At 44.0% G+C, this 27,544-nt stretch overlaps 1 protein-coding gene across 1 annotated transcript; it reads left to right on the plus strand.

Moving 5' to 3' along the window:
- The first annotated feature begins 324 nt into the window (after positions 1-324).
- Positions 325-27,544, plus strand: LOC143832542 (uncharacterized). Its single transcript, XM_077327100.1, has 9 exons — positions 325-702; positions 7,644-7,739; positions 12,617-12,850; positions 12,954-12,976; positions 15,967-16,103; positions 17,354-17,384; positions 23,641-23,672; positions 24,863-24,931; positions 25,777-27,544. The coding sequence occupies exons 1-8, from the start codon at positions 415-417 to the stop codon at positions 24,928-24,930; spliced, it is 909 nt and encodes a 302-aa protein (XP_077183215.1). The 5' UTR covers positions 325-414; the 3' UTR covers position 24,931; positions 25,777-27,544.

Consider the following 27,544-nt stretch of genomic DNA (forward strand, 5'->3'; position numbering starts at 1 on the left):
GGCTGCCTCCACTGGTCATGCATCAGTGACACTGTCCTTAGATTCCCATCTATACATCAAAGCCGTCAAACGAGCCTACTACTTTCCTTTCAGCAGAACTGGAGCTTATCTGCTGTGCACAGGTTTTGGATTCAACATGGCAAACACAGCAAGGAAAGGCGAACTAGCTGCCTGAGAATAACAGGACTGGCATGCAAACCAACCCTATGCCCTGGAGCTGTGACTGTAATCTCTGCCAGGGACGTGCTCAAAGCACACTGAATGCAGAGCAACAGTCAAAGGGCAATGCCTCCTGCCCCCATGTTCAAGGTCCAGTTGCGGTTACTCCTTGGCAGGTCAGCTATAGAGTGAAGTTTCTTGCTGAAGTTTCTTGCTGCCTCCTCAGAAGCAGAAAGGCCTGCCGGGAAGGAGGAGATGAATCCCTGCGATTTCTCCAAAGGGAAGCCTCAGGCAGTGGAGGTGTATCTAAACCATGAGGCATATCTGAGCAAACACAGTTCCAAGGACACCCAGAAGGACCCTGCTTTGGTGGCTCCTAATGCTGATAGTGACTTCGAGGAGAGAAGATGTGCTGAACATGCAGAACTGCTGGACTGTTACTGTCAAGATGACCTGGCATGTGTTTGTGTTATGTGCTCCACTGTAGGTTCCCACAAGGGCCACTGCATCGTCACCTTGAAGGAGGAAAATGACAAGCAGCGGGTAAGGAGCATCAACTCAGCTGGACTTTCCAGAATCGATTGTGAAATTCACTGCTGGTAGATAGATGTAGTGATTGTTGCAACCATAGATAATTTCCAAAGGGGAATTTGATCAGTTCTTCGAAGACAAGACTATCATGGCCATTAGCCATGGTAACTAAAGGGAATTTCCACATCCAGAGGCAACATACCTCTGGATGCCAGTGCTCGGGATCAGAGTCAGGTAGAGGCCTTGGCCGCTGTGCCCTATTTGTTGATTATCCAGGACAACTGATTGGGTGCTGTTCTGTGCCCTATTTGATAACTCTCCATGATGACTAGTGAGATGTTACAATGTTGGACAAGCTGTATTGATCCATTAAGGCACCACTTTTATAATGAGTTTTCAGTTCCAGATAAGTTTTTTAAAGCCATGTTTTTAATGTCAACTTGGGGTCATAGTGTGGGTACAAAGAAAGATCCTCAACGGCTTTGAAGAAAACCAATTATCAGGTTTTCTCACTATGTGACCTTTCAACATGATAATTATAAAGTCAAGGGATGGGACATCTAATACTTGGTCACCATGAAGTGGTGCAAGCAAAACCAAACCTGCCTGTTCCAATGTCAACAAGTTGGACATTGTGAGGATTTGTGGGTGGTGATAATTAACTGGGAAATTTCCTTGCATGGTGCAACAATAGTATCAGGTTGCTGAGATATGATGCTAAATGAGAAATCCTGAACCTCAGAAGTTTAGTACTGTGGTACAATTGCTATGTAGGGTCAGCTAATGATCTGGGAAGTTTCTCATAGCAATATAATGGAGAAGAAGGGCCTTGTTGCAATTCTCTCCCCCCCCCCCCATGTTGTTTGTGTGTATGGGAGAAAATTATGTCAGGCACCCTATTTTACACATGTACCTTCCAGGATATTATAAGCTCTTAAGTGCCTTAATCCCTGCACAACTACAAGAACCCTGGCTGAGTAAGTATGGGGGGGGGGAATAATTAATTAGAAATATGGGATGTACTTTTTCTACAGTCCTAATTCCCTTGCGATTTCTATTGCTACAAACCAGTCAGTTAATTAATCATCTTACTTAGCTACCTTGAATATTTGAACAGAGGCCTCCTGGGCGGAGAGTGTCTGGCCTCTGCTTCCGGTCCATGGGTCAATCAGGACGTGCGGAGAAACAGAGGCTGAACCACCCCCCAACAAACCTGGTGAGGGGCAGTCTGGTACAATCACCACCAATCTGCCCCTGACTGCCACTGGGAGAGGTTGGTGGGGCTGGCCAGGAGACGGGGGGAAGAGAGTTCCCTGCCCTGAAAATGCCTGCCAAGGTTTGGACAGGCTGCAGCAGGCATTTTGGGGATAGGGGGGGAGGGCTGCAGGAGGGGGGAGAAACAGAGTTCCTGCCAATCCTCCACCCTGCCCTGAAAACGCCCACCAAGGCTTGTACATGTCACCCTCCCCAGGCTGCACCCCCAAAATCTATAGGTATTCCCAACCTAGAGGTGGCATCCTTAAATAGACTCAAACTCAGAGAATTTCAGTTAGCTCTTCATTCCCTTCCTACTTCTTTTCTACCCTACATCCTCATCTAGTTCAGCTTTCAAACCTGGGATGAACTGCTACACCAGTTTAGGCTGCCCAAAAGCTATTTGGAATAAGGTACCTTTGCCTTTAACAGCTGCAGGAAATCAAAATTCAACCTCAGAAATAATATGCTGGGGAAAGCATAAAGCAGGCATCAGCACTGCCAGCAGGAACCTCTGGATTCTGACACAGGATGGTAGGTACAGATACAAAATGGCTGCTGCAGGAAGCCAAGTAGCCACAAAATGGCTGCCGCAATTTACCTTCAGTCACACACTTTAGTTACTTGCATTGTGGTAACAGTTGCTGCCAAAGTAACAATTAAAAAAAATCTGCGCAGCCATTCAAATCTCCAAAAGCTAGTCAGAAGACCCACCTACTTTCTAAGAACACTTAGCAAGCATCTGGAAAGACCTTGACAGGCCTGGGATGCAGCCCCGGGCACCATATTTTGGACTCTCCAGCATGTGGTGTTTCATTTGGGTGTGTCAATAATCTGAAAGGAAAAAAATAGGGTGGCCAACAATCCGAAGGGAAAAAAATGTTCTGTCCCTTTATTCGAATCATAGAATCATAGAGTTGGAAGGGATCTCCAGAGTCATCTAGTCCAATCTCCTGAAGACTGCAGGAAATTCACAGCTAGCTGCTTCTAACTACTGAACAGTGGAAACACCCAATGGAAAACCATTTCATCAAAGTCTATAATTCACTGGTCACTATAGAGTTAGATCCATTCTAGAAGCGCCATTTGAACTGAAAGTTTGTGCCAGTCCATGGTGTTTCAGATACAGCCTGTTAGTAATCTGACCTTTCTTATCTTCCATGTTTTACACAAGAATCTTTGTTGTTCAGTGTACAGTGTACAGTGATACAAATACACACCTGGCAATTGTGAGTACAAGTTCCAAGAACATGACTTTTATTGTTCTTTCTTCCATCCTAAAGCTGAACAAATTCTCTGTTCCCTATTTCAGCAGATAGCCCTTCCCAAGCAACACCCTGTCGCTATCTCTGTGCACTTTAAACCCTAATAGCACAATCCAGCAAAAGTGAGTTGCAAGTCAGTCCACTGTTTGCAACATAGATAATTTGCAGTCTGATTCTGTGTATGCTTACTCAGAATGCATCTTGCTGGACCAAATGGACATTACTACCTGATGAGTGTGTTTAGGATTGCAGTAGAAACCTGGAACATACACTTATTTGGGAGCAAGCCTCAATAAATTTTTCTGATATTTCTTTCCCAGCAAGTGTACAAAAGATTGCTCAGCCAAGCATGGCTTTCTCTTGTTGTATTGTGCGTTTTAAATTAAGCATGCTCAGGCTTTGTTCAAGGTAAGCTGCTAGAACACTATTCTGTTTTGATGGACCTTTCAAAGAAAACAGAGGTCTAACTTCATGACTCAGGTATTATTGCAAGCAACTGAGGAATGCAATAGCGATAACTATAACTCGTCTTGCAGAATTCTGAAAGCAGAGTCACATGCTGAATTTTTAAAACATTGAGTTCAATTCACAGTGAAATCGGAGGAAACACAGGTGAAGAAAAGGCCTCATTTCTCTGCATGCCCAATTCCTTATTGACTAGATACAGTCTTTGTTGCAGCTCCCTCTGTTGGATAATTTTGTGTTCTAACAACCCTAAATTCAAATAAAAATATAAGATTTGCAGAACTGTATCCAACCTACTCTGTCCTCACAGCAATGATACAAGCCACTGCTAGAGACAAAATTCACAATTGTGAGACATGTAAGTGGCCTGGGAGCCATTTTTTTTCTATCCCCAAAATCTGAAAACATTATAGGATTTGTAATTTTAAGAGGTAATAAATAATCAGTAAATCCTACCATTGACTTGCAAAGCTATCTGCATTATTTTCAAGGAACTGCTTTATCTACTTCAGCCTTTTAATTGATGAAACAATGAATATCAATCAATAAATATAATTATATATCTAATTCCAAAACAAGTATGAATTATATCTAATTCCAAAATAGGTATGAAATTCCAAAACAGGTATGAATTATATCATAAATCTAATTCCAAAACAGGTATGGAGCTAAGGACAAATAGGAGGAATTTTTCTACAGACCAAAAAGAAGTCCCAAGTCTGTAGAAAAATCTTTTAAAATACATCAGGGGATTAAATATGCTCAAAATTATAGGGAAAAATGCCTTCAGCTTTAGAAAAGAATGCCCACAGAACTTTCAGGTCATTTCTGCACATCTGTAAAAATAGTAAAATCAGAGTCCAGTAGCATCTTTAAGACCAACAAAGATTTATTCAAGGCGTGAGCTTTTGACAGGTGTCTGATGAAGGGTGCTTGTACTCGAAAGCTCACGCCTTGAATAAATCTTTGTTGGTCTTAAAGATGCTACTGGGCTCTGATTTTATTGTGCTACTTCAAACCCACATGGCTACTTATTTGAATCTATCCCTGTAAAAATAGTGTTACGCCAGCCGAATGGTGTAATGCTAAATATAATAATGCCTCCCGGCCACTCCTCACCTTCTTCCTGTCTCGCTGTTCTCTGCCACCTTTTCATGCTTCTCAGTCTCCACAAGCACTACTTGAAATGGCAGAAGAGAGCAACACACTTTACACGCAACTCTCTTCCACCTGTCTATCAGGCCAGGCAAACAATCCCCTTCTTCAACTTTTTAAAGGGCCCGCGATGCCCGCTAATTTTTTAAAAATTCAAACCTTCTCAGTTGAAACGCCTATGCAATTAATCATAGATGCATAGTGCTTTTTGAATGGCACCCATTATGGAATCAGAAGTCTTGAAACTTAAGATAAAAAAATTTGTTCCTAATTTTTTGGGGGCGGGGGAGGATTTTAGCAAGGCATGCTTTGCGTTACAACATTGGGAGAAAATTATTTTTGGCTTTGCCTGCATGTTTGTACACCTATTCGTTGCTCCAGGCAGTTTTATTTAAAACAAAACTCTCATCCCTGGGAGAAGAGAGGCAGGTGTGAGGGCAGGACATTGGAAGCGGAGATAGTGCTTCTTTGCCCCCATACCTGTCTTTGGCTGGTGGGCTACTGGTTGTTCTCCATTAAATAGCACTACATAGATTGGTGAATCCACTTTTGGGGATTCACCAACTAGCGCATTAAAATGGAGGATGTAGCAGGCTATTTACTGCCCAGATGCTGTATGTCGGTGATGTCATATGGAGGGGCCAGAATATAACCAGAACAAAAGGTAAGAATTTCACTATTTTTAACGGGTGCACAAATGCCCTCAGTCACCACTTTGGAGGTTTCTACATATTTAGAACAACATTGATGAGACTCCTAAGACTTGGTTTGTGAAGCAAGAGCCTTTTATAGGACAAAGGCCTACTCAGGAGAGGGCGGAGCTAGCAGTCAGCTCCTGACTCAGCTCCTGAAATAACGCTCTCCTCCCAACTGCACCAAGATGGGAGCAGATAAAGGTAGGGTGGCTGGTGGCTGGGAGGAAGACAAGGAAGCAAGAAAAGGGGAGAAACTATGGGGGCAGCCAGCTAGGGAAAGAAGAAATGGTGCACGTGGGGGGGGATACAGAGGAAAGTGAGAAGCCTCCTAAAGTCTTTGTGGCTTCCCTGCTTGTATTTACTTTTTACCAATTCTCTTTTTTTGTTTTTGAGATTTTGAAGGATGACAGGGAAAGTTGATAATGTAGCTTTTATTTGCTATTGGAAGAAAAAAACACTATTAATATTCCATATTACAAGAACATGCAAGGACCCCGAAAGGGGGATCTACATTGTGGTCTCAACTCTCAATCCTACCAAATGGCACCGGTTGACTTGCAGTCACCCAGCAGGCCTCAAGTGTCTCAAAGCAGTTTCCAGTCACCTTCCCTTCCTCTCCCCATAGCAGACTCCCTGTGATGGAGGTGGGGTAGAGAGCCTCACTTGGAAGATGGCAACCCTAAGAGGAGGTCTCTATGTGCACAGCCGTCTTGACCTTAGTCAGGTTTATGCACACTTAGATAGTGTGGAATTCCAGAAGATGAATCTACACCTATCTGGCAACCTTATCTCATCTCTGCAATGTTTGCTTGACCTGAAATAAGTCAGGGGGTGCTAGGTGGCTGCGGGGGCATTACACACTTTTGAGGTGCCACTTCCAGACTTTAAGGAATATGTTCAGACCAGGGACAGCCAACCTCCAGGTGGGGCCTGGAGATCTCCTGAAACTGCTACTCATCTCCAGACTATAAAGATCAGCTCCCCAGGCAAAAATGGCTGCTCTAGAGGGGTGACTGTGTAGCATTGTATCCCACTGAGGTTTAGGGATGCCAGCTAACAGGTGGGGCCTGAGAATTCCCTGGAAGTACAGCTCATCTCCAAGAGGTTAGGCTGAAGGGAAAGCTCCCTCCCCTCACATGCACCCCTTCAAAAGGAATGCACGTGGGCCCAGAGACCCCTTGGCTAGTGCAGTCTGTTGCTTGGCTGGTGATGTCTGCCCTTCTGAAGCCTGAGGCCTACTGCTGGCAACTGCAGTCCCTGTTACTGTCCAAAAGGCCAATTCTCGCTGCTGGAGGGAGGGGGCTGCCAAGCAACTCTCTGTAGATTTTAGGCCTACGACACAGAGTTGTTGTGCAGATGAAACTGGATGCTGTTGCAGAGGTTCTTTTGCCTCCTGTTTCATCTGCACAACAACCCTGTGCAGCAGGCCTCATCTGTAGAGAGTCACACAGAAGAAATACACATGGCTTGGCTGTTTCTTCCCTTCAGCAGTGAGGCTGGCCAGAGCAGTATTTTAAGTGAGAAGGGGCTTTTCTCTCAGCCCCCCTTCAAAAGGAAATCACAAGTGGACCCACATACTCCTCCACATTGCTCTTGGAAACACCTCCCCCATCTCAGTCAGGGGCTGTCAGAGGCTCCTTTGCAGCAGGCCTGAAGAGAGGGGGAGGGAGCGCACTCACCAGCCTCCTGCCATCTCTGTCAGTGGTCTGAGGCAAAGTGAGGGAAGTTGTTGGATGTGACAGTTAGGACAGTAAGGCGAAAAGGGCTGGTGCAGCCTGTCCAAGCTTCCGTTCTCACCCCCCTCGACAGCCCTACCGACCTCCTCTCCCTGCGGTGGTCAGGGCAGACTGGTGGTGATGTCACCAGATTGCCCCTGGAAGGGGCTGGGGGTGGGCTGTGTCACCTCCCTATAGGTCCCAAGTCCAGGGGGTGGAAGCCAGTCCTATCTTAGGACCAATTGGAAGGGATCACTGGCTCCACCCCCCCTCTCTGCCCACCTAGGGCTTAGCTTTTTATATTATACAGCAAAGCTGTTCCAGATGTGCCATAGTACTGAAGGTTCCCCCTCTGTTATTTTCCTGTTGTTCTTGGTTAACTGATTTCCCCTCTTTTTAAACAGGCAATTCTCTCACAATCCATGAAATCAATACAAGAAAACAAAAACACCATGACTAAAGCTCTCAAGCATCTTCAGAAGAGTGAAGATCAGATAAAGGTTTGTGTGCTACTTTGACGTTACCAAGCATCTGCTTCAAATGCCTGTGAAAATAAATTAACTAACAGCCTTACCTAACAACTCACCTGTTTTTCTCTGACCAGGTAGCTCATTAACTTTCTATCTCTGAGTGCAACAGAGTGCTGACAATATATGTGAATTGTAGGTTCAATCAAGAATTATTTATAAAGATGTCGCTTTTATCAATCCGACAAGGCGGCCGGGGGGGGGGGAATACTGCTTAAAATGGAAGGAAATGCTTCTCTAGTTCAGTCGAAAAACCTGTGCCAACAAAATTATGTATTTACTAGTAATATAGCCCGCTGTATGAGGAATACAGCGGGCGCTAGGAATGAACCTTTGTGCATGTCCCCCGGTGGCGGTCCTCTGGGTCGGCTCTATGGGTCTGAGGGGGCGGCCTGACATGGCGAGAGGCGCGAAGCTGCGCGCGACTGCTGGGGGCTCCCTGGGGCGGCGGCCTGACGCAGTGAGAGGCGCTTTGCGCCTCTCGCCACATCAGGCCGGGAGCAACTGCGAGCCGCGCTGTGCGCGGCTCGCAGTTGCTGGGGCTGGGAATCAGAGGGACCAATCGGCAGGTGCGAAGTGCCTGCTGATTGGTCCCTCTGATTGTCTGTCCAGAGGACACATCCCGCCCCAGAACCCCTTAGCGAATTATTTAGTCCGCGGCGCCCGCGACGCCGCGGGCGGTGTTTAGATTTGTAGTTCACCTTTCCTGATGGCTGATGGAGCACATGATATAAAATAATGTAATTAGAGAGTATTAGGCTCCAAATAAACAGTGCCATCAGAATAGGATTAAAACAATAGAGAAATGATTGCAAAAAGAAAAGGTATCAGACATGTTATAAATTATGTAGAAAACAGAATGGCAGAAGTAGAAGACAATGCAGTAAGATCCAGATAAAACAAACAATGAATTGTTGGAATCAGGTGTTGCTGTTTAAATAACCCCCTGACTTGGATGGCATAGGCTAGCTTGATTTCCTCAGATCTCAGAAGCTAAGTGGGGTGTGATTCTTGATGCCTCCCTCTCAATGTAGGCTCTAATTGTGATGGTAGCACGGCTGGCATTCTACCACCTTTGCCAAGCCAAATTATTAGCACAATACTTGGCCTCAGAACACCTAGCCACAGTGATCCATGAGATGGTCACCTCTAGGCCTGACTTCTGCAACTCGCTCTATGCAGGCCTGCCCTTGACTTTGATCCAGAAACTGCAACTAGTCCAGAATGCAGCTGCCAGGGTCCTCACAGCGACACCTTGGAGGTCCCACATTCAGTTTATCCTCCAGCAGCTGTGTTGGCTTCTGGTTGAATTCCTGATCACCTGTAAGGCAATACTGTCAGGAAACAAGCGGTTGAGACCTAGCAGGTTTGCACGATGGATATCACTCTCAGACTGCAGGCTGAAGCTTTAAGTAGAAGTCTTTCTTTGGAGAATCAGGACAGAGATCAGGACTTCGCAAACAGCTCACAGACAGGATTCTTGACAGAGACGTTAAGGAAAGGGGTTACATAGTTTATATTCTTTGGAGAGGAGAGGGGGGCACAGGGGATGCTGTTGGTGGGAACACAGATTCACACAGAAAGGGCAATACAACCAATAAGGGGGGGGGGTCAATACAGACCGGTATCCTCATACCTATGTGAGCCTGTATCCAGTATTATGCTATTAATATATATAAGGTTTAAATTCTCAATACGTATTGATAAATATACTGAAGACTCAGAGGACTTGTCACTGATGAAAGAATTTCACTGAAAACGGATATTACCTGGATTCCGTTTTGACAGAAGTCCTACAGAATAAAGAAATAAGGAAAACTACAAAAAAGGGACACTTTTCTTTCTTTTATGAATATATTTATTATATTGCCAGTGGATAGGTCTGTTTCTCTCTGTTTGGCTTAATTATTAGACCGTCCTTCTTATAGTCTTGTACGATACAAAGGCAGACAAACCACCTCTAAATGTCTCTTGCCTTGAAAATCCTGTGCAGCTGCCCAGAGTCGACTGCTGCTTGACACCACTTTCCACCAGCACCACCATTTCACAGATGAAAGCAGGACCACCCATTAGGCCCGCCCCATTTTCCCAGCATGTGTCTGCTCTTTGAATGAACTGACCATAACCCTCTTGAAAAATCTCACCACGGATCTGGTTGCATTTATTACTATGCAGTAGCTGCAGCTGAAGCATATTCCACATATAATATTCTCTGTCCAATAAGAAATTTCTTCTCCAGAGACTATGGGGAAGGGCTGAAAAGTCATGTTTTGAAAAGGCATCCCCTAAACCTCCTCCAAATCTGTTGGATTTTGTTTGTTTGTTTGTTTGTGGTGGGTTTTTTTTAAACCAGGATCTAACACCGACAAATAGACCCAAGTATTGTCATTGTGGGAGTAACAAGTAACACTAGGGGGCTGACAAGTCACTTCTTTGTACCAAGCCAGAATAACAGCAGCTACAAGCAACAGAGTGGAATGGTGATGCTGGATACAGGCTGCTGCTTCCCTGCCTGTGCTCCTGCAGCTCAGGAATCACAGGGGTGAGAGAAGCCCAGGTCAAAAGAAGCCAAAATGGATTCAGGCAGTGGTTCCTAGTCATTTTTCATGGACATAATCAAGGGCCCAGTTAGGGATACCAGCCTCCAGGTGGGACTTGGTGATCCCCTGGAATTCCTGCCCATCTCCAGACTACAGAGATCAGTTTCCCTGGAGAAAATGGATGCTTTGGAGGGGGGCATTGTGACCCAATGAGGTTCCTGACCTACCTACGCTCCATTTCCCCACATCTCCAGGAGTTTCCCGACCTGGATCTGGCAGCCTTACTCCCCGGTGGCCAAGGGGGACCTAGAAACCTTAAGCTCAATAAGACCCTGAATGTGAAAACCACTAAGATCTTGGATCTAAGATTCCCTTCAGTCGCAGGAAGGAGGTAGCAAAGTCTGATCACACCCGCTAGTACACTGCTGTTGTCCTAAATTGCTCTCAGCAGTGACACCCACAAGAAAGTGCAGGCTTTCTCAACCAGAGTTTCATTAAATTGGGAGGGTTTCCAGAGAGGTAATTAATTTTTAATATATTTTTTAAATTTGTAAAACATTTATTGGGCGATATGTCAGACCCTCCCTTCCCCTCCCAAAATGGACAATGATGGGCCGGGAGGGGTGGGAAGAGGAGGGGTCCCAGGTGGGCATGTACACTGCATGATTTTGCCACTTCTGGGGATTTTCAGAATCTGAGGAATGTGTCAGGGGTTTCTCAATGGTAAAAAAGCTGGGGAAAGCTGGGATAGTCAAAGTGAAAATATTTTGCACTGATCTGAAAATAATCCTTAGACTCACTTGCAACATAAGTGGAAGATGATAGAGAGCAATAAATTGGATAGCCTATTGTTCCTGCTCTTCTGTTCAAAATGTGTTTTATTAATAACGGACACTTTTAAAATGTGTGCCTGTGTGTGTAAAGAATGTTCTCAAAGGCCAAAGCACATTTTGAAAATCCAGCAGGGTAGCATTTTAACTGGTGAAATGCCTGTGAGAGGCAGTTGGAATGCCAGCCTCCATGTGGGACCTGAGGATCCCCCAGAATTACAGTTCATCTCCAGAATAGACACATCAGTTTCTCTGGAGAAAAAGGATGCTTTGGAGGGTGGACTTTCATAGCATTGTGCACCCAATGAAGCCCTTTTCCTGCCCAGATTCCATCCCCACATCTCTAGGAGTTTGTCCACATGGACCTGGCAGTCCTATCCCCCGTCCTCCACTGATGGCCCAGGGGGACCTGGCAACCATAGGTGAAAGAGATAAAAATACTTAACCCTAGATTCATGGCCCAGTCCCCCAATGCCCCCTTGCTGTTTTGTGAGGCCAAGACCAATTTTGCATGGGGCGGGAACTTCGGGCTGGAGGCAGCAGGGCAAATCACCGATTGTGCACAATGCCGACACTATCCCAGCCCCCTCCCAACCCTGGCCCAATTCAGGCCCTCGGATGGCCCGCAATAAGGGAACACGGATTCTTCCACATTCCCTATGGTGCTGCGGTCGCCATCGGTGGCTAGCCCGGGCCAGCCCTGTGCATAATAGAAGATGCCCAAATGTTCCGGTCAGCGCCACGGAAGCACAGAGCCAAACGGGGCATTGCCCCACACCCACGATGGTGGGATAGTGACATGCCAATCTCCTGCCATTGTGTGGTGAGGCCCCATCGTGGCAGGCTCTTCCAGTCCCAGTATTATATGTGTGCACGGATAACGTCAGGGCAGTCCTCATGTGCCGGGGGATTCCTTCCCCCGTGCAGTCTTGGAAGCAGTGGAGCATACGACCCCAATGCAAGGAATTGGCAGTGGCTTGGTGCAGCCGCTGTTGTGCAAAATCGATCTATGTGACACTTCTGGTGTATCATTTACAGCAGGGGTAGTCAACCAATTCCCAACTGTAGTCCATGAACATCTGGAGGACCACAGGTTGACTACCTCAGATTTACAGAACACCAGGTTCCAGGCAGTTAGGCTTTACAGCTCCTGGTTGGGAACTATCTGGAGAGTTTGGAGGTGGAGCCTGAGGAAGACAGGGTTGGTGAAGGGAAGGGTCTCAGTGAGGCATGATGCCATAGAGTCCACCCTTCAAACAGCCATTTTCTCCAGGGAAATGGATGTCTCTAGTCTAGAGATGAGCTGTAATTCCAGGCTAGCACATCCCCAGGTCCCACCTGGGGACTGGCATCCCTAGGTGATCTGATCTCTGCCACCTGGAGATCAGTTGTATTCCCAAGAGATGACCAGCCACAATTTAGAGGCTGACAGTCCTACAGGCAGTCCAGCCGCTCAGCTGTTCTACATATTTCCTTTCAGAACAATAAGAAAACCTTGACTGAACAGCTGACAAAGCTTTTCCAAGAGATCAAGTCCCAGGTGGATCAGAAAGAGAAGCAGATCCTGGGTGATATCCAATCCAACGAGAAAAAACAGCTAGCCGATGTTTTAGCTCTGAAAAAGAAAGTGGAAGGAAAGAGGGATGTGGCTCTCCACAGCTTTCAAGAGCTACAAATGCTAAGCCAACAAATGGACATTTTCCTCTTCCTCAAAGTAAGCCATTACTTTGTTGCCTTTTAAGAAAAGTCTAATTTATTACGTATTTGCTTTTCTGTTTGTAATCACAATGACCTTTTTTGTTTTTGTCATCCTTTAGGATTTTCAAATGGCCCAAGAGAGGTAAATTCCATGCCACAGCTTCCCTGTTGTTTGCATGGTAGACAGATCTAGCAATCATGGATGATTTCTTATGGTGGGCCACTAATCATGTAGAAAGTGGTACCATGGAGTCTGTGCCAGTTTTGCTCCTGCCTTGGCAGTCAGCATCTCTGAGATCATTACCCTAATTACTACAGCTTGATGTATTTATATCATTTACCCTTGAAAGCAGTAGGTGTCTTAATGTATTGTGATTTATTATGTGCCATATGTCTGTTTTGCATGTCGCTATGATTTTATTTGTGCATGTTTACATTTTGTAATTTATTATTTAAGGGTAATTATGTACTAGCTATTGTCTTCAGTACATAAGAGTCATTTTAATGGAAGTCAGGCTCGTGCTGTAAGGGGAGATAAAGTTGCCAGCCACCTAGAGAAAAATGCCCTGTCTCATTAATAGAGGCTTAATAGGATATTATTTACCAGGTGATGTTATTTACCTCCATGCTTTGAAAAGCTTCACCTGACCATTTCTACATATCAAGCCTGTATTAGAGGGACAGATACTTTTCTCCCTAATTACGGCTAGAAGTCGAAAGAGCCGGAGTTCAGAAGCACCTTAAAGACTAACAAAATGTGTGGCAGGGTATGAGCTTTTGTGAGTCAATGCTCACATCTTCAGAACACTTCTCCTACAGCTCACATGTCAGAGAGCAACCTTGAATTGAATGGTTTACTTTTCCTGCCCCAGTATCTACTCTCTGGGCATTTTCACGCATCTAAAAAAAATAGCGTTATGCCAGCGAAATGGAGTAGCTCTAATACTAATCATAACTCCAGCCATTCCTCACCTTCTTCCTTTTTGTCTGCCACCTTCTTGTCCTTCTTACACTCTGCATGTCTGCTTGAGATGGCGGAAGAGAGTAACGTCCTTTACATGGGACTCTCCTCCACCTGTCAATCAAGCCAGGCAACTAATCCCCTATCTCAAAGTTTTAAAGGGCCCACAATGCCCACTAATTTCTTTTTTTTTTTTAATTCAAACCTTCTGTGTTGAAAAGCCTATTCATCTATTCATAGTGCTTTTTGAAGGCCACCCATTATGGAATCATGTAGTATCGTGTCCAGATCACGGGAGGTGATGGTACCGCTTTACTCTGCTCTTATTCAGCCTCACTTGGGTGTAACCTGCACGGAGCATTTATTCCAATCCCAGGTCGATTCAGTCCCTGCCCTCTACACAGAATGCAATTTCTGTTTGGATTTTGGGTGATTTAAATTTTCCTTCTGCAGCAAGAAGGATTGATCCGGAGTGACCCTACCTTTATTGTGCGATATCTTAGAGTGCTTTTAACCCTCAATATTTAAAGGCTGTTCTGAATCTGGGCTCTCCTCCGTGGTAGAGGACCCATGATTGGCCACAGGTGGTCATGTGACAAACTTGCCTTAAAGGAGAAGCCCCTAATTTCTCTCAACACCTGTCCGTATTGGATTTTTTTCCTGCCTTCTTCGATCCCCCCCCCCTTTCAAGAAAAGAAAGGATTTTTTCCTTCCTCCTCTGACTTCTTTGATCCTCTCCCCCCTTCAAGAAAACAAAGAAAGAGTCTCCATTTGCCTCCCCCCTCTTCTTAACTACCCTAACCACGTGCAGAACACTTTCCTGTTTCAATGGGGGGGGGGAGAGGAAGACTTGAGTTCAAATCTATCTGAATTCAACAGGATTGACAATGGAATAAACAAAGTAAGTGCAGACTCTGCCTTGGAGTGCTGTGTTCAGTTTTGGGCACTACAGTTGAAGAGGAATGTAGACAAATTGGAGTGTGCCCAGAGGAGGGTGACAAAGATGGTGAGGGGTTTGAAGGAAAGGTTGTGGGAGCTTGGTCTGTTTAGCTTGGAGAGGAGATGACTGAGAGGGGATCTGATAACCATTTTCAAGTATTGAAAAGGTTGCTGTGTAGAGCGGGAGTAGAGGATGGAGTTGTTCTCTCTTGACCTGGAGGGACAGACCAAAACCAATGGGATTAAATTAATTCAAAAGAAATTCCATCTAAACATCCAGAAGAAGTTCCTGACAGAGCGGTTTCTCAGTGGAACAAGCTTCCTCGGGAGGTGGTGGGTTCTCCATCTTTGGAAATTTTTAAACAGAGGCCAGATAGCCATCTGATGGAGAGGCTGATTCTGTGAAGGTTCAAGGGGGTGGCAGGCTACAGTGGATGAGTGATAGGGTTGTGAGTGTCCTGCATAGGAGGTCCCTTCCAACTCTATAATTCTATGATTCTAGGTGCACAGCACAGTGCACTCAGAATTCTGTGGACATGTGCTGCACACACAAAAGCCTAAACCTTGAATAAAATCTAGTTGGTGTTAAAGGTGCCTCTAGACCCAGCCTTTGTTCTTTAGAAACAGAAAAGAGCAAGAGTCTAGCAGCACCTTAAGGACCAACAAAATTTGTGGCAGGGTATGAGCTTTCATGAGTCACTGCTTGCTTCTTCAGAGTGGAGGGCTTAGCTGGGCAGCTTAAGTACAGGGTTTTCAACAGCCTGCAGGAAAAAAATGTCTTGTCCCTTTAATAGAGGGTTAATGGGTGTTATTTCGCAGGTGATGTGATTTCCTACCATGCAATTAAAAGCTTCACCTGCTCTTTTCCACAGAGTAAACCTATATTAAAGGGACAGGGCATTTTTCTTCAGGCTTGTTCACACCCTTTCTTCAACATCTAATTATTCTCTTTTCAAGTTAATTGGGTCTTGGAAAAGGTTTTGAATCTCCCACCTTCAGGCTTAGCCAAGCTTGTACCATAACCATCATTGCCACAATGAATAATGGTCTTAGTAGTAATACAGCCATAATGCTAGGGTACACTAGACATGCTCCACCTGTAGCCCTGGAGAAAATAGATGTATTTTTGGGACCTGCATAAAGAGCAAACTTTTATGAGCAACAAACTGTAGGGATACTTATGATGTCTCCTTGATTAATTGATCAATGGCCTGGTTATGTATGCATGCTAGGATTAAGAAACAAAATTCCAGCAGTGAGAGCGTTGAAGTTCTAACAGTACATCTGGACCAGTCCATTATCCAGGAGGTCAGAGGTCACACAGAGGTGTACATCTCCAACCTACATAACCTGATGCAAGTTGTACACGGTAAGCACAATGAATCTATCACATGTACTGCAGCACCCCAAAGAGGAAATGGCAGTAGTTAAAGTGCCTATATTATGATTCAGGACAACTAGCAAGCAGTGATTTGGAGCATCAGGGCTATTTCCACACAGGGCTTTTGGCAGGTGTGGCCAGCTGGATACTCCTACTTTTGAAGGGAGCTACCACACAACGTCATGCTCATTCAGGGGGATGTGCCTCATGTGAGGGATACACGGTTGTCATCACCACAATGCCTCTGTGCTGATATGATAGAGTGCAAGGGGCAGGGATGGGGCAGGCAGAGCAGCAAGTGGCATGGGGTGGGCTGTGAATGCTCTTCCAGGTGGCTGCCATACTGTGTTGTTTTCTCCCCACCTCCTATGAAAGGGTGAATGCATGATACACATGGGCTCCTCTTATATCTTTTGGCTAACTTTTTGCTGGGCCTGGTGCAGTTGCTGCACCATTCCCTTTCACACAGGTTATATCTCCAAAGGTTGAGTCCAGTGGTATGCATGAGGAAGTGCTAAATGCTAAAAACAATAAAAAGGATTCTTTAGTTATATTCAAAGACAGAAAAAGAATGGGGCCATGGTAGGATGATTGCAAGGACAAGAAAGACTCATTGTATCAGGTGATGAGGAGAGGGTAGAACTGCTCAATTCCTGCCCCAAATGTAGCAGAGTAACTGTGCAGTCCTGAGTAGCTTCAGTCTAAATCCATTGATTTTTAATGAGTTTAGCTGGAGTAATTTGGCATAGGACTGCCCAGAAAATATAATTATATCTAGATCTGAAAACCAAAGACACCTAGCAGTAATTTCAAGACCTGCTAAGAATAATTTCAAGACCTTCTTCTAAGAGCTAATAAACCGAGAAGGAAATAAGGTTGCAATCACATAACAGTAATAGTTGCAAAACAAAAGAAACAAAGTTTTCATCTGGCACCAAAATATGCAGAAGGAGTCTGGGGAATATCAAGGAGGAGGGAGTAGGCCCCAACGTGGAGGATATCAGGTACTGCTAGCCTACAGCATTTCTTTTTTCTTCTTGATATCACAGCTCATTGTTTCCTAGAGAGCACACTATGTCTGGCATCCCTATGGAAACCTACATGTTTTTTGTTTTTTCACTGAATCTCATATTTTCTAATGTGCTCTGGCAACATAATTCATGCAGTATTGTATTTCATATTATCGTTATGTTTTTGAATGACTCAGCAGCCTTCTCCTGTTTTCTTGATCTTTGTAGGTAAAATAATTAACCAAACACAATGGTGCAGGTAAATATCTTTCTGCCTTTCTGTGCATGACTCATATCTGAGATGATATTTACTATCAGTTTCTCGTTATGTTTAGGAAACATGAGAGAAGTACTTAAGAAGCATAAAACTGCTGTAAACTACACTGATTGTCTGTGTCTGTTTTCATGAAAGATGATGTTGGGGAACTCCAGTGACTGAACTCTTATTTCCAGGGGAAATCTGAAGAATGATGATTACCATCTGTATTGCCCCCAGAAGGGAAATGAATTCACAGAGATGCATTAAACAGTATAATAAATACCATGTATTGGACAGAATTATTCCCAAGTATTTGGAAGTAAGAACACTTTAGAGCTGAAATAAAAGCAATGTTCAGTAGCCTCCAATGTAAATCTCCCTTCATCAATCAGCTTCTGGATAAAATATAGAAAAGATGGAATATCTATGGAAATTTTTAGACTGGAGACTGAATAACAGAGGTGTTCCATAATGAGCTGCTCCCACTGACTATGTGCAGGATAGAATAGCAATTCTCAAGTCTTCACAATCCAAGAATGAACAGTTTCATTCTTTAAAATAGCAAATGCCCAAGCTTTCCCCTCCTCCCTTAACAGCTCATACCAGATAGCTCCCTTTCAAAGTTAATGTGGTAAGAAAATGTATCCTATGGAAGCTTTCACTCTCTCACACCCTCCAAACAATGCAATAAAGAGAGCAATCATAAGCAGAAATACTCATAAATTAAGTGCCGTTTTATTCCATGAGGTTTATGCACAGGAAAGTGTTCTTAGGACTGCAGCCTATGTCCATTATCAGTTGTGTTTTGAAAGCAAGTTCTAGAATACAATGTTTTCGTGACTGTGGATGGCCTACAAGGGCAGATCTCAAGATGTAGCTGATTCCATAGGATCATAACTTAGGGTTTAAGTATCTGATACAGTGGATGAAGCTATATTTTTTAAAAAATTGCTTCCCAGGTTCCATGTGGGCCTGGTTTAGTTTTGGACTAGAGTGTGACAGGAAAGAGTTTTCTCCCCAGTCTAAAAAAGCCCTGGGTAGGATTGCCAGCCTCCATTGGAGGTGTCTGTGTGTGTGTGTGTGTGTCTGGCTATCTTCCAATTTTACAACCAATTTCTGGATAGTGATCAGTTCCCCTGGAGAAAATGACTGTTTGGGAAAATGGACTCTGTGGCACTGTATCCTCCTGAGATCCAAGCCCCGCTCTCTTCAGACTCCACCTAAAAATCTCCAGGTATTTCCCAACTCCTGGAGGGAGTGCTTTTTGCCATATTGTGAAAAAGTGAGATTACTTCTGAGATTACTATATGTACATTTTCACAACAGGGCAAATAATGCTCTCCTGAGGCCTTTTTAATAAAAATCAGGAGGATGGCACAAGGAGAAGGTTTATTGCCTCCTTCCTTCATGCAGTGGACCAAGGCCATATTGGGGCCTCATGTACCTGGTAAGTGGCGGGGGGGGGCACCCACTGGGAATTCTATGTACAAAATTCCCAACATACAATATAGCTAATCCCTTAGAGAAATATTCAACAACTACTATCACACAAACCCTGGACATTAGAGTTGTTATCATCTATGGATGCAGAGCTGAGTTGGAGAGGAACTGGTTGGCTGCTGTGTGAGACAGGATGCTGGATCCAGCAGGGCTCATCTTATGTTCTGCTTTTCTAGGCTGAACAAATTGGAAAGTAGCGTAAACTCCTAGAGATTTGGGAGTGGATCCTGGGGAATACAGGGACCTCAGTGGGACACAATGCCATAGAATCCACCCTCCAAAGCATCCAGGGAAATTGATCTCTAGTCAGGAGATGACCTGTAATTTCAGGGGATCCCCAGGTCCCACCTGATGGCTGACATTCCTACCTTCTTGGAGCCACTAAGCCAATTTCTAGGCAGAGTCCTTGATTCCTAAAAACCAATTAACAGATATTTTTAAGTGATCTTGAAACTAGGCAACTACAGAGGAAGGTGACAGTTTAGTTCCCACCTTTCAAGAGGAGAAGGGCAATTAGAATCATAGAATCATAGAGTTGGAAGGGGCCATACAGGCCAACTAGTCCAACCCCCTGCTCAACGCAGGATCAGCCCAAAGCATCCTAAAGCATCCAAGAAAAGTGTGTATCCAACCTTTGCTTGAAGACTGCTTGTGAGGGGGAGCTCACCACCTCCTTAGGCAGCCTATTCCACTGCTGAACTACTCTGACTGTGAAATTCTTTTTCCTTATATCTAGCCTAATATCGTTGTACTTGTAGTTTAAACCCATTACTGTGCGTCCTTTCCTCTGCAGCCAACGGAAACAGCATCCTGCCATCCTCCAAGTGACAACCTTTCAAATACTTAAATAGGGCTACCATGTCCCCTCTCAACCTCCTTTTCTCCAGGCTGAACATTCCCAAGTCCCTCAACCTATCTTCATAGGGCTTGGTCCCTTGGCCTCAGATCATCCTCGTCGCTCTCCTCTGTACCCTTTCAATTTTATCTACGTCCTTCTTGAAGTGAGGCCTCCAGAACTACACACAGTACTCCAGGTGTGGTCTGACCAGTGCCGTATACAATGGGACTATGATATCTTGTGATTTTGATGTGATGCCTCTTTTGATACAGCCCAAAATGGCATTTGCCTTTTTTACCGCTGCATCACACTGCCTGCTCATGTTTAGTTTACAATCCACAAGTACCCCAAGGTCTCGCTCACACACAATGTTACCTAGAAGCGTATCCCCCATCCAGTAGGCATGCTTTTCATTTTTCTGACCCAGATGCAGAACTTTACACTTATCTTTATTAAACTGCATCTTGTTCTCATTTGCCCATTTTTCCATTGTGTTCAGATCTCGTTGAACTCTGTCTCTATCTTCTGGAGTATTTGCCAGTCCTCCCAATTTGGTGTCATCTGCAAACTTGATGAGTAGTCCCTCCACCCCCTCATCTAGATCATTAATAAATATGTTAAAAAGTACCGAACTGAGCACCGAGCCCTGAGGTACCCCGCTACTCACCTCCCTCCAGTCTGATGAAACACCATTGACAACAACTCTTTGAGTGCGGCTCTCTAACCAATTCCCTATCCACCTATCTGAAAATCCAGATTGCAGTCCTTCAATTTATCCATCAGAACATCATGGGGAACCTTATCAAAAGCTTTACTGAAATCCAAGTAAACGACATCAACCAAATTTCCACGATCCAGCAAAACTGCTACTTGGTCAAAAAAGGAAACCAGGTTGGTCTGACAGGACCTGTTGGAGACAAATCCATGTTGACTTCCTTGGATCACCAAATTGTCCTCCAGATGTTTGCAGATCGCTCCCTTTAATATCTGCTCCATTATCTTACCCACAACAGAGGTCAGATTCACTGGTCTGTAGTTTCCCGGGTCATTTTTCCTCCCTTTTTTGAAGATCGGAATAATGTTTCCTCTCTTCCAGTCCTCCAGGACATCTCCAGTCCTTAAAGAGGTCCCGAAGATGATGGACAAGGGTTCTGCAAGTTCTCCGGAAAGTTCTTTGAACACTTTCGGGTGCATTTCATCCAGCCCAGGGGATTTGAACTCATCCAGTGCAGCTAAATGCCTCTCGACAACCTCTCTGTCCATGCCAACCTGCCACCCAGACACTATCTGTTGGCTACTTCCATCTCTAGATGTGCCTAAACCCTTTGACCTATGGGGAAAAAAACAGATGTAAAATAGGCGCTGAGCCTTTCTGCTTTCTCTGCATCCTCCGTTAGAGATTGTCCATCTGCACCCAACAGTGGGCCTATTGCCTCCTTTACTTTACGTTTGCTCCTCACATAACTGAATTTTTTTTCTTGTTACAGTGGGCTTCCCTGGCCAATCTTAGCTCACTCTCAGCTTTGGCCTTTCTGATGATTGATCTACAGTGCCTAGTAACCTGTAGCTAGTCTTCTTTAGAGCTCTGTCCTTCCCTCCATTTCCTGAACATTTCCCTTTTCTTTCTTAGTTCCTCTTGAAGTTCTCTGTTCATCCAAATAGGCTTCTTAGAGCTCCTGCAGTGTTTTCGTCTTTCTGGGATAGTAATTGATTGAGCATGCAATAGCTCTTGTTTGAGTAGTGCCCACCCTTCACATGCTCCCATCCCTTCCAGCATTCTTGTCCATGGTATGACACTCATCATGTCTCTGAGTTTGTTAAAGTTTGCCCTACGAAAATCCAACATCCGCATCTGGCTACAAGCTTCCTTGCCTCCCCATCTCAAAAGGAATTCTAAGAGGACATGGTCACTTCCCCCTAGGGTCCCCACCTCCTTCACCTCATCCACCAACTCTTGCCTGTTGGTCCGTATTAAGTCCAGTATGGCTGAACCTCTTGTGGGTTCATCAATCATTTGATAAATGAAATTGTCAGCCAGGCAGGTCAGAAATTTGCATGACTGAGGACGCTTTGCAGAGTTTGTTTCCCAGCACACATCTGGGAAATTGAAGTCACCCATGATGACAAGGTCCTGCCACTTGGATATTTTCCCAAGCTGCTCACAAAGTGCAGCATCCACATCCTCTCGTTGGTCAGGTGGTCGGTAGCAAACACCAACCACCACACTGTTTGTTTTCCCCTCGCTTATTTTCACCCAAATGCTTTCCACTGTAGATATGCTCTCCTTCACTAGAATTTCCTGACAGGTAAGCCCTTTCCTCACATACAGTGCCACTCCTCCACCTCTTCGATCTATTCTGTTTTTTCTGAACAGTTCATATCCATCCACCATTACATTCCAGTCATGAGAATCATTCCACCAAGTTTCTGTGATGCCTACTAGATCATACTTTTCCATCAGCATGAGAAGTTCCAGCTCTTCCTTCTTATTGCCCATGCTTCGGCCGTTAGTATAAAGGCATCTGAATCCTTTTACTTTTGGTTCCCTATGAGCTGGCCATGCCGGTTGGGTTGCCTCCGATCGTTTTCCTTCCATACACTCCCTATGTTGATCGTCTCCTTCCCCTAGTGGCTTCAGTTTAAAGCTCTCCTGATGAATCTCCCCAGGTTCCTGCCAAACACATACTTCCCCAACTTCGATAAGTGTAGTCCATCAGGTGCTAGTAGGCCTTGCTCAAGAAAGCCTATCCCATGGTCCCAGAAACCAAATCTCTCCTGCTGGCACCAACTACGCAGCCAGTGATTCACCTCCATTATCTTCCTCTCCCGACACATTCCTCTTCCCTTGACAGGCAAGATTGAAGAGAATACCATTTGTGCCCCCATTTGCTTGAGCTTCCTCCCTAGATCTTGATAGTCTGTTTTAATAGGAGCGATGGTATTCAGGGACATATCATTCATCTCCTTCCTCTAAGACAGACAGATCCTGCTTTCATAGAAATGTAAGAGGGGTATGGTTTTGCATTAGGCTCATAGCTGAAGGACTCATAGAACCTTAGAGCATTCCCACAGATGAGAAGTAGTTGCTGGACCCCAACTTGAGAAATGCTGGCATGGCTTTGACGATGCATAACTGGAGGTGAGAGTCCACTCCCTGAAAGGTATTGTGTTAAGGCAGTGAAGTGATATGAAAAGTTAGTCTTTGGCATTTGACTTGTGATCACACATAAATATAATTATAGAATTATAGGATACCCTACTGTGTGAGTACTGAACAGAGAGAGAGAGAGAGAGAGAGAGAGAGAGAGAGAGAGAAACTTGTTGCACAAAAACGTGGTTAACTTACAATACAACCCTAACCCCCTAACCCCCTTTGCTCATCCGTTAGGTCCCATTGTGCTCACTGGGACTTACTCCCAAGAGTAAGAGCCTTAGTGGTTCCTTTAATGTGAGCCTTTTAATCTCAGTTAATGAAGCCCTATTGGTCAGAAATAGGTTATCCAAGTGCCTCCTTCACAAGATCCATGTAGCACGGCGCGGGGGGGGGGGGATAATGAATGAGTGTAGTGTCATGATTTTTATGCTTTCTAAGGGTCTGCTTTATATTTTTATGACCATATACCTGGACAGCCCAGGCAAGCCCAATGCCATCAAATCTCAGAAGCTAAGCAAAGTTGAGCCTGGCTAGTATTTGGACGAGAGTCCTCAAAGGATTTGAATGGAGTTCTTCCAAAGAATGAGAGGGGTCCAGGATGCGAAGCAGGCTATGGCAAACAACCTCTCAACATCCCTTGCCTGGCTGCCAGGGAATCCTCGGATATCCTGGCTACATTACACACACCGAACAATAAATAATGGTCGTTCACCTGCCACATTTTTACTACGAACTGATGATCATTATCTCTGTTCCACTTATAGGGCAATTCCAGCTGCTGAGTTCTCACTTGATGGCAAGTATTTACAAAGACCATCTTTTCTTCAGAAAGGACTCATTAACTAATAATTTTCTTGTTAAAAGATTATCAGGTTAAACTTCTGTTAGCCAATTCAAATATTACTTATTGATAGAACTTCTGTTGATAGTCAATTTGCTGCTATTTTCTTTTGTTGTTTATTTAGAAGAAGAAGAAGAGTTGGTTCTTATATGCCGCTTTTCCCTACCCAAAGGAGGCTCAAAGCGGCTTACAGTCGCCTTCCCATTCCTCTCCCCACAACAGACACCCTGTGGGGTGGGTGAGGCTGAGAGAGCCCTGATATCACTGCTCGGTCAGAACAGTTTTATCAGTGCCATGGTGAGCCCAAGGTCACCCAGCTGGTTGCATGTGGGGGAGTGCAGAATCAAACCCGGCATGCCAGATTAGAAGTTCACACTTCTAACCACTACACCAAACTGGCTCTCTAGCATCATTAATTGAATGTTTAGCCTTTAGTTTACTGCTCATCATTAATTGGTTGATATGCTAAACTGCTATATTGACTTGTGCTAATCATCATTAATAAAATTTATTAAATTGTAAAATTGTCATGCCATCTTCTAAAATATAGCTGAAAGCAAGTGTTCTTTAGGAAGATGGCAGGAAACAGATTCAATGGGGGATCTGAATAATCTAAAAAAACCCTGCATTCAATGAGATCTGTCTGCAATTTTGTAAGATCATTTTCTATATTGATACTGAAGCATAGATGCTTTTTCCTCTAGTATTCCCCAAAGATCCCATGAATACTGAATTATAATGTCTACTGTACAAGCCTTGAGGATTCTAAGGCCTTCTTTTCAATCTATATCTTCCTTTAAAAGTAATTATTAAATTGAGTTGGAAATAAGAATAAAAGAATAAAATCTGAGATATAATTACATGTCTCATACTTAGGTTATGAACAGGGGAATATTTAATATTTGTTGTCTTTCTGAACAAGACTGGTATTTTACATGACTGTACAACTCAGCTAGACCATACTTAAGCTTCATTCCAGAGCAAATTTATTTGACTGTAAGTCCCATTGAATTAAGTGCAAGCCTGTATGTGTTCAGGCTGCATATGTATTATTTGAATCACTACACATTAACAGAATTGGATAGTTCATTGTTCACAGCTAAGGGTGCATGGATTTTATTCGTTGCTCCTTTTGTTTCAATCAGATGTTGCCTGTGAAGTCTTTCCATCACCTCCATCACCACAGACTAGGAAAACCTCTGGACCAAATTGAGGTATGCAGACAGAAATAATAAGTAAAATGTGAACAATGAATTCTCAAGGCAAGAGAGAAGCAGAGGTATTTGCCACTGATTGCCTCTGCATAGCACCCAGGACTTCCTTGGTGGTTTCCCAACCAAGTAGAAATGAGCATGAACCAGGAAAATGCAATTCATGTATGTTCATAGCAGAACCACGAAATGAACCAGTTTATGGTTTTTGGCCCCATAAGGGTTTGCAGAAAGCCTGAAAAACAGCTGACCTAACCATCTTTTATCAGCAGTTCAGGTTGTCTTGTTCAGTCCCTTTAAACTTTAAACTCAGCTGTTTTTCTGGCTGTTTTCTGCAGTCCCTTTAAATTTTAAAGGGACTGCTGAAAACAGCCCAAAACACAACTGAGTGGTAGGAGGAGCTGTTCACCACTCAGCTATTTCATGCTGTTGTCTGCTCTATTCACAAACCGCCATGAACTGTTTTTAAAGTTTGTGCAAGTTCATGACAGTAGGCCCATCACAAATTTTGGTTTGCAAACCATAAATAGGCCAGTGTTCAGTTTGTGCCCATCCTTACATCCAAGTACTAACCAGGCCTGATCCTGGTCAGTTTCTGAGATTAGATTAGGTTAGCATGGCCTATCCAGGTTATGGTACAAATTTTATGTAATCCACCAGAAATTGGCAAGTGGCTTGCAAGTAAACCATGATCACCTTCTCCTGAATTAGAAGTTTGATGCCACTCAACATAAGCTAAAGATTTGACTTTTACAGCATGCATAAAATACGGGCATTGGGCTGTTTACGTATGTTTTAATAAAGTGAAAAGGAGCTGATTAAAACTGGATTTTCTCTCTTTTCTATAGCTTCTACTCCTTTGACATTTGGAAACAAAGAACAAGATCTCTGGCTCTGTTTTTGACAATCAGAAGATATTTATCAGGACTCCTTTAGGCCTGTTTCACTGGAATGCCAATCTATTTGTTCACATATTTTTAAAACCCAGGCTGGCATTTCCGGGAGATGGATACCAGCAAGGGCTTTGAGTGGTAAATTTGAATCATTACTTACACTGCTCCGAAGTCTAAGAGGAGGCTGATAACTTGCAGGTGACTAGTGATGTAGATATTGTTTTACAGGAATGCTTTAGCTATCTGTGCATGATAGTCCAAAAAGCCATTGTGATGGAACTGAATTGTGAATGAAGTCTAGTGGAGAGCTCTTAGGTCTCACAAACCAGAAAAGGGCAGTATGGTAGAACTGGTGTCTTGGCTCACTTGTGACTCTTATGCTAGATTTAATGTTGCCAAAGATTCTCTGATTCTGCCCTCATGATTTTTTGAGGCTGATGTGGAAAATGCCTGATTTTACTTTTGCTTCACACAGCCCCTGCCTTGATATGTGTAAAAATAATGGAGCCACGAAGCATGGCGCTACGTACTGCAAATAGCTAATCATAATCTTTTGCACCAAGGTGTCAAACATTTTCTTCATAGGACTGTAAACTCTGGGATAATGTACTATGCAATTCTCCATACGTTCTGTTTGGCAGCCCTTTTTGTAAACCAATGTTTATAGCAAATATAGGCTCAAATGTTGATAGCAAATATAGGCTCAAATGTTGATAGCAAATATAGGCTCATTAATTTGCTTGACAGCATGAACAGCTACAAGTGGTGGGTGTTACTTTTTGTTTAATTTTTGCACTTAAAACAAATCAGACAGAACCATAGCTATGCAAACATAACTCCTACATAACTCTCAGATTATGGGAATAAATGTTTAGATGATAATTAGCACAGTTAAGGTGAAAGAGAAGGTGTTTGTTTGAGATCTAGTGGGTTCCAATCTATTTGCAGCTTAAAATATAGTACTTTGGTGTTCTCCAGAACTGCTTATGTCGTTGTTTCCCCTAAGAAAGAAAGCCCAGGTGGATTGTCAGATGTGCCTTAAACTGCAAATGAAGGAGTCGTCTCTGATCAAACTTTCTCCTGCAGTAAGGCCTGTAGTCATTTTGCCTTTCATGGAGGGTGGCCCATCAGCAGTTGGTGGCTGGAGGTCTCTGGAAATTTTAACTGGTCTCCAATTTACAGAGATCTGTTCCCCTGGAAAAAATGTCTGCTTTGCAATGTGAATTATACCCCACTGAGGTCCCTCCCCAAACTCCCTGCTTCTCAGGTTCCATCCCAAAAATCTCCTGGAATGTCTCAGCCAGAGTTGGCAACCCTACCTTACATCAGGAGATGGGCTTGCCAACAGCCTGGAGAAAGGGTGACTTAATGACTGTTATTTACCAGGTGATGTGATTTCCCTCCATGCCATGAAACGCTTTAGCAATTTATTTCCACACAGTAAGGGGTAGGACATTTTTCTCAGTGCCTGTTCAGCAATCCTAGCAGGAGAGCCATCAGACTTTCCCATGAAAATTAAGCTTCTGGACTGCTTGGTGAGGTGAAACTACCAAGGTTTTTAGAATTATGTTTTAACGGGGGACTGTTTAAATGGTTATTGTATATGGATATGTATTGGATGTATATTTATAAGATTGTACACCGCCATGAGCCAGTTCACTAAGAGCGGTGGTTATATAAATCCAAACATAAATAAATAAAATAAATAAAATTTTGGAGCTGA

The sequence above is a fragment of the Paroedura picta genome, chromosome 3, assembly GCF_049243985.1.
Source record: "Paroedura picta isolate Pp20150507F chromosome 3, Ppicta_v3.0, whole genome shotgun sequence".
In the NCBI taxonomy this organism is placed as follows: domain Eukaryota; kingdom Metazoa; phylum Chordata; class Lepidosauria; order Squamata; family Gekkonidae; genus Paroedura; species Paroedura picta.

Excerpts from the sequence above, each read along its gene's own strand:
- LOC143832542 (XM_077327100.1), top strand. The coding sequence starts at position 415 with ATGAATCCCTGCGATTTCTCCAAAGGGAAGCCTCAGGCAGTGGAGGTG. Across the intron at positions 7,740-12,616 it reads AGAGTGAAGATCAGATAAAG|AACAATAAGAAAACCTTGAC; the intron begins GTTTGTGTGCTA and ends ATTTCCTTTCAG. Across the intron at positions 23,673-24,862 it reads TGCTGAGTTCTCACTTGATG|ATGTTGCCTGTGAAGTCTTT; the intron begins GCAAGTATTTAC and ends TGTTTCAATCAG.